At 34.3% G+C, this 13,624-nt stretch overlaps 1 protein-coding gene across 1 annotated transcript in view; it reads right to left on the bottom strand.

Moving 5' to 3' along the window:
• Positions 1 to 13,624, bottom strand: part of LAMA2 (laminin subunit alpha 2) — a 509,250-nt gene that overhangs the window by 256,264 nt on the left and 239,362 nt on the right. The window contains exon 17 of the mRNA XM_027770245.1: positions 9,576 to 9,703. Coding sequence (XP_027626046.1) covers positions 9,576 to 9,703 — 128 coding nt within the window. The remainder of the gene's footprint in view (positions 1 to 9,575; positions 9,704 to 13,624) is intronic.

Here is a 13,624-nt window from a genome sequence, read left to right as displayed (position 1 = left end):
AGAGTTTCACCTCTTCTTTTCCTATTTGAATGCCTTTTCTTTTCTTTTCTTTTCTGATTGTGTTGGCAAGGCCTTCTAGTACTATATTGAAAAGGAGTGGAGAAAGTGGGCATCCTTGTCTTGTACCAGTTTTTAGTGGAAAAGCTTTCAACTTTTCTCTATTCAGGATTATGTTAGCTACGGGTTTTTCATAAATAGCTTTCATTCTGTTGAGAAATGGTCCTTCTATACCAATATTGATGAGAGTCTTGATCACGAAGGGATGTTATATCTTATCAAATGCTTTTTCTGCATCAATTTGTATGATTATATGGTTTTTATCTTTCTTTCTATAAATATGGTGTATTACATTTATGGTTTTGTGTATGTTGAATCAACCTTGCATTCCTGTAATAAAGCCTAATAAAGCCTACCTGATCGTGATATATAATCTTTTTTATAAGTGGTTGGATACTATTTGCTAGTATCTTGATGAGAATCTTTGTGTCTATATTCATCAGAGATATTGGTCTATAATTTTCTTTCCTTGTCCTGTCCTTGTCTGTTTTTAGGATAAGGGTGATTGAGGCTTAATAGAATAGATTAGGGAGAGATTCACCCTTTTGGATCTTTAGAAATAACTTGAGCAGAATGGGGGTTAACTCTTGTTTGAAAGTTTTTTTAGAATTCAGTAATGAAGTCATCAGGACCAGGGCTTTTCCTTTTTGGGAGATTATTTATTACTAATTCAATCTCCTGGCTTGTTCTGAGCCTATTCAGACTTTCTACATCTTTCTGGTTAAACTTTGGTAGATTATATGTGTCCAGAAATTTGTCCATCTCATCCAGGTTTCCTTTTTTCCTTTTTTTTTTCTTTTTTTTTTTTTTTGAGAGATTTTGCTATAGGGTACATGCACTCGCCAGAAAGACAGAGAGAAACAGAGAGACAGAAAGCAAGAAATCACACCGCCGGGGGTGGTGGTGGGTAGTCACACTGCAATCCCTTCTCATCTTGGGATCTTGGGCACGTATGCACATGCACCCGGTGTGAGTTTAAGCCACCTAATCTGGACTCAAACCATGGTTGACTACATGAGAGTCCAGTGACATAGCCATTATGCCAACTGCTGGTCCTTTATCCAGGTTTTCTTGTTTCTTGACATGTAGTTGTTCATAATACCCTCTAATGAGGTTTTGTAATTCTACTGTGTCTGTTATATTGCCTGCTTCATTGCAGATTTGATTTACCTGGTTCCGGTCTCTCTTCTTCTTCTTAATAAGTCTCACTACAGGTGTATCAACTTTGCTTATCTTTTTGACAAACCAGTTTTTTCTTTCATTTATTTTCTGTATAGTTCATTTATTTTCTATTTCATTTATGTCTGCTCCTATCTTTATTATTTTCTTTCTCCTGGAGTTTTTTGGATTTTTTTGCTATTGCTTTTCCAATTCTCTGAGGCATGATGTTAGGTGATCCATTTGCCTTCTTTCCATCTTCTTCTTATGTGCACTAATTGCTATGAACTTCCCTCTTATGACTGCATTAGCAGTGTCTCGTAGATTAGGGAAACTCGTGTCCTCATTGTCATTGACTTCTATGAATCTTTTAATTTTAGTCTTTATTTCTTCCGTAGTTGTGAAGTTATTTAGGAGTAGGTTATTTAGTTTCCACTTATTTGTGTATTTTCGAGGGTTTCTCTTGAAATTAAAATTAAGTATAATTCCATCATGGTCAGAGAAGATGCTGGGTATAGTTTCTATGCCTTTGAATCTGTACAGGCTTGCTTTGTGCCCTATCATGTGGTCAATCTTCAAAAAAGTTCCATGTGGGGGTGAGAAAAAAGTGTATCTCGTTATTTTTTGTGGAAAGTTCTATAGATGTCTGTTAAATCCATTTGATTTATGGCATCGTTTAGATCCTTTATTTCTTTACTTTTTTTTTTTTTTTTTGTCTAGATGACCTGTCTAGAGGGCATGGTAAGGTGTTGAGGTCTTCAACAATTAGCGTGTTGCAGTAAATCTCTCCTTTTAGATCTAACAGTCTTTCCTTTATGTATTTGGGTTCTCCTCTGTTAGGTGCATAGACATTTATAAGCGTTACATCTTCTTGATAGATTGACCCTTTTACTACAATATAGTGCCCTTCTTTGTTTCTTCAAATAGTTTTTGTTTTAAAGCCTATTTTTTCAGAAATTAGAATCATGACTCCAGCTCTTTTTTGTTTCCCATTTGCATGGAAATCCTTTTTCCAATGCTTCACTTTTAGTCTATGTATGTCTTTATCCATGAGGTGGGGTTCCTGTAGGCAACAGACAGAGGGTTTCTGTTTTTTATCCATTCAGCCAGTATGTATCTCTTGATGGAAGAATTTAATCCATTAACATTCCATGTTATTATTGATATTTCCAAACTTGTCCCAACGTTTAAGTTGGCCATTGTCTTGGTTGCCTTTTATTTCTTTATTTCTGGCTGTTCATGCTTTAGTTTTCCTGGAACAGTACTCTCTTCAGGGATTCTTGAAGAGTTGGTCTGATGTTGGCAAATTCTTTCAGGTTTTGTTTGTCTCAAAAGATTTTAGTCATTTTTTTCCCATATGAAGGATAATCTTGCAGGATATACTAATCCTGGTTGATATTGTTTCTCTCTTAACATTTTTAATATGTCTTCCTATTCTTTCCTTGTTTGCATTGTTTCCATTGAGAGGTCTGGTGTTAGCCTGATAGGATGACCTTTTTAAGTCACTTGTCATTTCTCTCTTGCCAGTTTTAGTATCTTGTCTTTATCTGTGGTCTTGGCCAATCTGGCTCGGATGTGCCTTGGGGAAGAACTTTTTGGTTTGATTCTATTTGGGGTCCTTTGTATTCTTGGGTCTGGATATTTGAGTGCCTCTCCAGACTTGGGAAATTTTCTTCCAGGATTTAATGGAATAGATTTTTCATGCCCTTATTAGTTTCTTCATTTTCTGGGATGCCAGTTATTCAGATGTTTGGGCGTCTAAAGGAATCTAGTATTTCTTGTATATTATCCTTGTGTTTTATTGTTATTTTCTCTATCTTTTTGGTGGTTTTTCTCTAGGTCAGAGGTTTTTATCTTCTACATTGGAGATTCAATCTTCAGCAATGGTCTAATCAACTTTTAATAGTTTCAAGAGAATTTTTGATTTCCTGTATTATAGACTTCATCTTTAATAGTTCCATCTGATTCTTTCTCAGAGTGTCCATTTCTTCTCTCATATCATGGAAGAACTTCCTAATCTTCTGTAGTTCATTTTCTCTTTTCTGTTCCAACTCATACAATTTTGTTATCATGAATGTTCTAAATTCTTTCTGTGACATTTTGGTAACTTCCTCTGTTTTTCCAAAAGATGGAGACATATTTCCTGGTTTATTCAGACCTGAGGCCCTTCTACTTCTAGCCACTGGGAGGTGTATTTACTTTTGAATACCTCTTAGGAGAACATTTCTTTGATTAGGAGCAAATGTTTTTCCCTTTTGCTGTGGACTGATGTGTGCCAAAGTCTTTCTTCCGTTGTGTGTAGCAATGTGGTCTCAAGAGGAGTATTCCATTCAGGTGTCTGAAGAGCAGTATCTCCTTTCTAGAGGGGAGGGTCCTGGGCTTGGGAGAGCTGAAGCTGAGGTGGAGGGCAATGGTGCCCATGACTCAATGTCCCTTGCTGGCCAGGGGCCTGGAGATGAAACTGGAGCTCTGCTGCCCATTTGTCTGTTTTTTTGTTTGTTTGTTTTTGTTTGTTTTTTTTATTTTGTTTTTAACATATTGTTACTTTGGACACTTGGGTAGGGAAGGAAATACCAAAAAGGAATGAGTTATTATGAAATGTCAGTGAGGACGTGAAGGGTATGGCTAATGAGACTATCCAAGCATAACTGAAGAGGCAGAAAACTGAAAGAGGAGAAGGAAGGGAAAACTCAATTATATCCTGTGTTTGGTTGGGCTACATGAATTGTTGAAGTTTCTCTGCTAGTTTTTTCTTCTTCAGCTCAATGAACTCTGTTCTGCTTGTTCTCAGGAGAACTATTAAGCAAGCACATAATTCTTTCATTAGCTTTAAATACTGTAAAATCTTACTTAATCTCAATTGGATTTTGTAATTAGATTTGGTTTATTTTTCCTAAGTCTGCCTTTGGATGCTATATTTCTTTGAACCAGTTTTCTATTTTGAAAAATGGGATAGTATGATTGATCTATTAAAGCTTTTCATATTGGTAAAAAAATGAAGACATTGTGACATAACAAATTATAGCTACAGTTTCATAACACCTGAAAATTGTGGCTGAATTTTTATTTTTAAACAAGTTAAAGTATGTTGATTTGTTTAATGTTTAAGGTTTTTGGTTATTGATTTAATAATTAAATATGCATTTTCTCATCTACTCTAATCCCTTACATTTGGGTTAATGTAATTGTTGCCAAAGAGTGAACATTCATAATTTGTCTAATATTAAGTTCTATTACTTTTTTCTTTTGCTACTGTCCAACATCTCTGTGTTTCCATTTCTATATCCCCACTGGAAGAAGCACAGAGAGGTGAATCAGAATATATGTGTTTCAATATAGGTTTTTCACAAGTAAGCTGTAAGATCAGGATGAAAGCATTTAATTTCTATGTATTTTTGTTTTCCTCTCTGGTATACAGGACTAGTAATCATCTATGTGGACATAAAATAATATGTAGAAAAAAGCTCTAAAATATTTAAAGCACTCTCATATTTCTGAAGAATTTTGTTGTTAGATGTTTTCTTAAAGCAACCTTTTGACTTGAAATATATTTAACTACTACGAGTATTAATTTTTTTGGTAGAGGTTTTTGCTTTAGGGCACATGCTCTCACCGAAGAGAGAGCGACACAGACAGAGACAATGAGAGGGAAAGTGAGAAATCACCTCCCAGGGGAAAAGTTCTGTTGCAATCTCTTCTCGTCTATTCTCCTCCATTTTCCTGGAACCTTGGGCACATGCGCATATGCGCCTAGCATGCATTTCAAGCCAGTGGGTCTGGGACACAAACTCCGGTCAGCCATGTGGGAATCCAGCAACATGACTGCTATGCCATCTACTGGCCCCATGAGTATTAATTTTAATAAGTCAGTATGACTTCTTGAGTGCCCAAGAGTCAGCTCTAGAAGTGTGACATTCTTTAAAAGTTTTGAAGTTTTAGTATTCCGGATACACACAAAGTAGTAGAATTCACAAGGATATTAGTAGATAGAAATTATTGGGCTGGTCTATAGTCTAGCAGTTAAAGGAGCAGTTTCCACATGGCTGACTGCAGTTCTAATCTTGTCCCCGGCCACTTGACAAGCATGCTGGGCATATGTGCAAGGTGCCCCAAATCCCTACAAGACAGAGAAATGGAGGAGAAGGGATTGTGCCACCACAATACCTCATGCAGGGGAAGAGAGGCAGAGTGTTTTCTCTCTTTTTCTGTCTCTGGCCACCACTTGTGCTTTCTGGCAATTAAAAAGAAAGGGAAAAAGAAAAGAACTCTGTCCAGCCTTGTGCAAATAAAACAAAAACAAAAATAAAAACAAAATGAAACACACACACACATGAACTCTGATATTATGAAACTCTGATATGAAAATCTATAATGATTTCAATACATTTGAATACATCCTAAATATTCAAGAGCAGACATTCATGTGTCTCTTTCATGTCTTAGCCTACAAGTATGTGATGTCAGAAATTAATGAATATAAAACCTTGAAATATTTACATTTTTATTTGCTCCCTATAGATAAATTTCACGACCTAGTTATAATCTATAGCTAGAAAATATACATCATCAAGATGAGAAGGCCAGGCAAACTGTGGACACTGTAAATAGTTGATGAAGTTGATATATATGTATAATTTAAATATTATATGCTTGTCTGTATTCATACATCATAATAATTATACCAATCTATCTCTATCTTCCTACACATTTGATTTATTTAGCAATATTATCTAAGAAATTTGGAGCCAAAATGCTTGTGATCTTTAAGATTTATGAGCAGGGATTAAATAGATAAATCACCAAGGCAAAACTAGCACTAAGCCTTACACTTCAAATGAAGGTTGCAGCAACCTTTAGCTTTTTTTTTTCCTAAATCACCTATGAAAATTCAAATTCCGTCTTCAGGATTATATGAAAGCATTAAAATTATATCTCAGAGTTTGCAACTCAGATCATAACAGTAATTTTTTAAAAAATTTATGAAGAATGGTTTCTCCTGGTCACCAAGTATCCTGTTGTTTAGTGATTTTTTTTTCAAAGATTTCAGTTGATAAGATTAAATAAATTTTCCCATCACAATTTTATAAATAAATTATAATAATTTTCTAAATTGTTTTCAATTTAAAAGACTTAAACCACAAAACTTACAGGATTTACAAACTAAGCATTCATTACCATGTTCTCATTCTACCTATAAAAAGACATTACAAAGCTGGAATTTAAAATAGGTCACTACTTTATTCCCAATTCTACTACTAAAGATAAAAGTATTACTGAATAATTTAATAATTCTTTACTTTAAATAAAAAGTAGTTTGGAAATTTTAATAATCTTTAAATACCTGGTATTCTTGGTATTGTTACTATTGTTTTGAAAAATCAAGATAATCTTAATTATACCAAATTGGAATACACATATTTAAGGAAATACCATCATTGGACCCTGGGGCCCCAATTCCTTTGGCACTGATGGATTGTGTTTTAATACTTTTTGAATAATTCTATTAGAGCCCATTAATTCTATTAGGAAATAATTCAATTAGAGTCCATTATCAAAGAAGAAAAAACAGCAAATTTAGGGACAAAAATGGATCATGAATTTGCCCAAGCAAAATTCTGTTCCTAATGGCTCCACAGCATTAATAGTACTGTTGGTCAGACTTGAGGGTAAATGCATAAGGTCTATATATTTAATCAATTGTTCAGTTCTAAAAATGAATTTGCAGCATGCAATGAAATGACAAGCTCTACTGTATTGAATAGCTCCAATAACATCTATACCATTTTGGCTGAGGAGATACAGCAGTAGTGAGTGGCCAGATGCAATCCCTCTACTGTCCTTAGTAGAGCTAAGTCTTGATCAGTGAGTTTCAGATATGAGAATGGCATTCACCCAAAGGTAATGAGTAGGTTTTTCCATAGTGTGCCCTTCACAGATACACCAGACAGCAAGTTTTGATATGATGACCAACATAGGGTTTAATCGCCATGAACTGTGAATAAATTTATTTAATCTGTTCTCTTATATTTCCTATATTTATTATTTTCTAATACATTTCACTCTTGATATTTTCCTCTTCTCTGACACCCTGGGTTGTCAAAATATCTTTAGTTTTGTGTCCATCTGGGTTCATACTCTAAGCTCTGGAAATGTTTCGATAGTTAATACACATTAAACCAATTTCTCTTTTTCTAAGTCATGCTAGGAAATTTGACTTACCTGGAAGATGAATTAATTGCTTTTAGTGTTATCACTTAAAATGTGCATGTGTGTGTGGGTATGTGTGTGTTAATTCCTCAGTTTAGGCTATAGAGGACTGCACTTCACATGAAGTTTAAAACCTACTCTGATACTTTAACACTTTATGACTCAGAGCAAGTTACTTTATAGCAGACAATACACAATACTTTTATGGACTCACTGTGTCTAACCACTGCTTTAGGTTCTTTACATAGTTTAATTATGCATTTCTTACAAAAACCCTATGGAACAGTCCTATTATCACAACTAATATTGAGGAAACTGAGGCACAGGAAGTTTAAGTAACTTGCCCAGAGTTGCACAGCTAAAAAGTAGGGCACCCAGCACTTAAGCCAAGGAATTTTGGCTTTGTAATTGAACCCATAATATTATTTCTCCACTTGGAGACCTCATTTCTTCATCTATAAGTTGGGGATATTTGTAGTCACCTTATTGGGTCATATTTAAAAGTGAACTAATACCAAATATAGTGCCTGACTCTATGCCTAGAATATAATAATTGGCTTTTGTTTAATATTAGTTCATTCTTTTCCAAACAATTAGTAAATTAGAAAACTCAGAGGGAGAAGAGTTGTTGGGAGGATAAGGACTTCAAGCGAGTTGAAGCACAATTCCGGTGAAGACTTTTTAAGTCAATGAGAGAATTTTTCTCAATCTTTAACTTGTAGTATTCATTACATCTAATTTAAAAAGACCATTTTAATTAGTTACATCTTGGGTATGACCTATTTGATCACACTTTTACATTATAAGACTATAGTTGACAAATTTCATTTAAAGATCATTTACAATTTCTACTCTGCATGCATTGTCATGGCATTTAAAAATAGCTGGCAATGCATAAGAAATTATTTATTCATTTTTATTTATTATTATTATTTAATTTTCTATAGCACACATGCACTCACCAGAAATAGAGAGAAAGAGAGAAAGCAAGCCTCCTGGTCTGGGATCAAACTGTGTTTGGCCATGTGGGAGTCTAGCACCTTAATCACCAAGCCAACTGCTTGCCCCAGATAAATGCATAATATAATACGAACTTTTTTCAAGCACCGAGCTTGCCTTGAATAGACTTCCCAAATAAAGAAATTACTTTAAAATTGCAATGTTTAAAATTATTTACTAGTAAAAATTGTTGTATTTTGCTCAATATTTTTTAAAAAAGTAGTTTTGAGGTTTGAACTTAGAAATGCTTGCCCTGAGAGAATATGAATGAAGACAAGAGTGTTTCCCTAAAAGGTAATGGGAAGAGGTAGTCTAAGTCTTCGAGTTTTTGTTTATTTTTTGTCTACTTATTCTTTAGGCATATAGTTAGAAAGTGAATGAAACAATGGCAAGAAAATTGTATAGAGTTTACATTAAACTTTTTCAGAATCTAAATAATTTGTGCAAAATAAGATAGTAATTATTCATAGCTTGATATTCATATAATTTATTATACTGGGTTGTCAGGAAAGTCATGACACACTGCTGCATTGAAAAACATACAGAAACACATCATGACTTTCTAGATGACATGACAAAATATAATATACCATTCAAACTACACACACACACACACACACACACACACACACACATATTAGAAACATGATATATCATACGCTAAGTAAAGGATAGGACAGATTCTTAAAGTTCAGCTAGATCAATCCTTTTATTTTATCTTTTGAGAGGTTTCTGACTTGTTCAAGATCTACAAATAGAGTGAGACTAGGACCCAAATGAGCAGTGATTATATTGATGGTCTTTTTCTTAATATATAAAGATGTATAAATGTGCCCATGTGCAAGTATGTACACACATGTACCTGTATGTGTTTGTATAAATGATGTCTGTTCCTTGGAACTGGGTTAGAAATTTCCTTTGCATTCTATCTCTTAGATAATAAACTAGCAAAAATAGAGCTAAAATAATGAAGGTTCTGAGGGATAGTCATGATTTTAGATATTTTATACTTGGAAAAATTCATCTTACTGTTCTTAGGAATGTTTGCGTCTATGTATTATTTATGTATGAAAAAAGAAAGGATACATTTACTATCAAAAGGCACTTGCAGAACTGAATGCCAAACTTCTTAGTGAGGCAATTCTGCTGCTCACCTATTGGATGGGATGTTGAGCGGGCAGGCACAGGGCTGACAGTCTTCAGCTGTTCCTTTGGTAGGATCGCCATAGAATCCAGGAAGACATTCATTGCAGTAAGGACCACCTGTGTGATCTTTACAGTTCTGAGGAAGAAATTCATATCAGAATTTATTATTTTGGGCCCAAGCAACAATGAGCTGCCAAATATAGGTCTGCAAAATCATGAGTCTGTTCCCCACTAAGAAGAATAATTTTTCCACATTAAATGGTCAATTTTACAGCAGGGAACTAGCACTGAAAGTTAATTTAATATCCAGCATATAAACCACAGGCTAATTTTAGCATATGCATGCTTACAAAGAGATGACTAAAATTCATTATAATTTTTTTATTATATAAATCTTATTTTCTCATTTTTTTTTAGTTTCAAATTTTTCTTTTAAAGAAATACACGTGTGTATGTGTGTGTATGTGTGTGTAGTTATAGAGGCCTAATAACAGATATAATGAAAATTGTAGCTGATTCTAGGTAAAAATCAGTTGTTGGGCTTAGAACTGCTGATTTAATGAGAATTGTGGTTAACCATATGAATCCTCCAGGACTGTGCTCTCTTAGCCAGACACTAATTTTGCCCTTAGTGGACTCTGATGGTTAGTATGATACACTACTGTATCACACCTAAAAGGAGTTGGCTGACTCATAATTCAAGACTGAAACAGTTAAAACATATAGCAACAGACAATAAAACCAAATGGCACAGAGTAGTTTCTCTCAATTTATAAAAGAAAACTGAAAGTGCATTTCCTGCCAAATAGTATCCTTTCGATTCATAACTTTTTCAAAAATTGAAATTAAGGAAAAAAAATGTCCTGATTTCTTCATATTGATCAAAGTATATTCCTCAATTCAGGCTGTGTTCATTAAACTCCCAAGGCCTGGATAAAGGTGAACAATTCAGTAAATCAAGCTGTAAAACTGTCTCAAGCTTCTTATAGCACAATTTAATAATCTTTTTTACTAATTATTTGTATCATGTACGCATCTCTAGCCTACACAGGTACAGAAAAGAATATCTAACTACTCTGAAATATTATACAGCATGGACTCATAATTACTGAGATACATTTTTAATTTAATAGAATAGGCAATTATAATCTTCTCTGATATGGGTTACCAGAAAGAACTCAGGGCTAAACACTCTTTATTTTTACAATCAATAAGCAAATTTGTGAAGGAAATAGCTAATACATAAATTAACTTCTGCTATGGTTTTGGTGCACCCCTAAAATTCATGCTGTATTATGAAAACATTGAGGGGAAACAACTTTAAACACAGAGTATAGTATATTGATTTAGATGACTGTTAGAATGGTCAGACTAAGTTAATGAAGTTCTGAATTATCATTCATTTCAATATATTACAAAATAAGTTCAATTTCAATTACATTTAGTAAATGGATTTTACCAATTAAAAAAAACAACAAAGAAATAAGTATACATATGTTAACAATAGCTTATTAGAATTCATGGGGAAGGTCAATTTATTTATTAAGTGGAAGTTATCTAAATTATAATCCAATCATTAAACTCTCTGAATGTCCCATTTACAGTAGGAGCTAAAGTCAATGATTTATAAAGCTTTTAAGTTTTGAAATTTCAAGTCAGTTTCATTAACTACAGGTGAATATATATTTCTGTAGTAAGTGACAAAACTTAGAAATAGGTTTATTTAAGCTAGTTTAAATCATTTCACAAATTTATCTAGCAAAACTTTGTAAAATATAGCATAAAGATTGACTTCATTGGGAACCAGCAGTTAGCGTAATGGCTATGTTGCTGGACTCCCACGTAGTTGAACGCGGTTCGTGTCCCGGACCCGGTGGCTTAAAACTCACGCCGGGTGCCTGTGCGTGCGTGCCCAAGATCCCGAGAGGAGAATGGAGGAGAAGGGAATGCGGCGTAACCATCCCCCCTGGGGGGTGATTTCTCACTTTCTGTCTCTATGTCTCTCTCTGTCTGTCTGGCGAGCGCACGCCCCCTATAGTGAAAATCTCTCCAAAAAAAAAAAAAGATTGACTTCATTATAATATTAATGGCTGTCTAAATAACAGAGCATAATGAGATGCAACATACAAAACATAGATCATTCAAAGAAAGCTTTGTCCTTTGATTTGATCGTCATACTACTTCTTTCTGATTTTCAAATTTAGTTAAACTTAGCTATTACTAAAGAAATATCTTTGAAATACTCATTGTATATTGTCATATTGACATAATTAAAGTGTTATCTTCAAAGACTTAGAGTTTTGAAAATAGAATCACAAAACTGATTGTGCCTTAACTCGGTTAAAAACGGTATTTGTATAACTCAACTGAAAATCTTCTATTACTCAGAGATCTCATTTTTCTTTAACTATTGATTTAAAAGAGAAATAACATGTAGAGGTTTCTTACAGTTCCTAATGCCATGTTTCTTAAAATGGAAATTAAAAAATTATCTTAAAACTTAAGAATTTTTGCCATTGAAAATGTAAAACACCGTCAGACAACCAATATAATGTAAATAAAAGTTGAAAAGATGAAAGTTAAACTCTGATGGGCTAGTTATTTTTACAGGTATTCCTTCCACAGAAGTGCTTTTCAAATGTTTGTTCACATCACATATCACAAGAATAGTAAGAGCAAGCATGCACTCTTCCCAAGTGTCTTCAAATGCCCTTTGAACTAAAATGACCTTTTTATATAGACCCACATTACAAAGGTCTGAATTTTGCTCTGATGTCAAAAAGGTATTTCAGTTGATTTCAAAGTCAAGCTAAGTTAAAAAGCAGTTTATCTGTAAATTTCACAAATTATCTACTTAATGCAGTAAAAAAATGCATAATAAAAAAGAAGTTAAAATGTGGGGTCAGCTGAGTAGTAAGAACGCTTACAATGTCCAACAATCAAGTATTTTCCTTCATTGTAAAGCAATATAATCAAAAACGGATAGCAGCACTTAGTTACGTTGCAGAGAAAGGACGCTATTTTCAGAGTCTTCAGGAAATACCCTACATGTTCACCTATTTTATGACTATTTTTATTGAACTTTTTATTATTTATCTATTTATTTTTAATTTGATCAGAGAGGGACAGAGAGAGAGAGAAGAGAGAAGGGAGGGAGAGTGAGAAAGCAAGCTGCCAGGTCTGGGACTCGAACCACAGTCGACCACGTGGGAGTCCAGTTCCTTTAACCACCATACAACCTGCTGGCCCATGATCACCTATTTACCAGCTACAATGTAAAATCCAGGGAGCACCATATTCTGTCTCTGTCAAGTTGTTTACTGTGTTCCTGAGGATTGCTCGATTATTTGACAGTAAACTATTTCCTTGTCCATGAAACTGGATCAATAAAACAGGTTTCATTTGTAGAAATTCTCAAATATCACTGTTTTTCTTTCTGTCTTTTAAAACTATGCTGACTAAAACTAGTTTGTTCAAAAAAAAAAAAAGAAATAGCTTCCATTCTTAGAAATATCACATTATTGGGAACCAGCAGTTAGCGTAATGGCTATGTCGCTGGACTCCCCTGTAGTCAACCGCGGTTCACGTCCTGGACTTGGTGGCTTAGAACTCACGCTGGGCTCATGTGCGTGCATGCCCAAGATCCTGGGAGGAGAACGGAGGAGAAGGGATTGCGGCGTGACCATCCCCCCGAGGGGTGATTTCTTGCTTTCTGTCTCTATGTCTCTGTCTGTCTGGCGAGTGCACGCGCCCTATAGCGAAAACCTCTCAAAAAAAAAAAAAAAAATCACATTATCAATGGGCCAGCAGCATGGGTTGATTTTATTCTAATGAATTAAACATCAAGTATTACTAAGGGAATATTATGACTTTGGTATCATGATATACTTTAAAAAAATCTTTTTAGGCTAAGTAAAGCAAAAGCATATCAGTTCTGGGCTGAACTCCTACTGCATTTTAGTAATGTGTTTAAGGGTTACTTGATATTTTTCCCAAGGTACATTTTAAAAGACTTATGATATAATTAAAATGAAAATCACATAGTCTTTCTATTCAT

This window comes from Tupaia chinensis, unplaced genomic scaffold (assembly GCF_000334495.1).
Source record: "Tupaia chinensis unplaced genomic scaffold, TupChi_1.0 Scaffold000117_2, whole genome shotgun sequence".
Lineage (NCBI taxonomy): Eukaryota > Metazoa > Chordata > Mammalia > Scandentia > Tupaiidae > Tupaia > Tupaia belangeri.
Note: the sequence above shows the minus strand (reverse complement) of the source record. Positions and strands in the feature narration are given on the sequence as shown.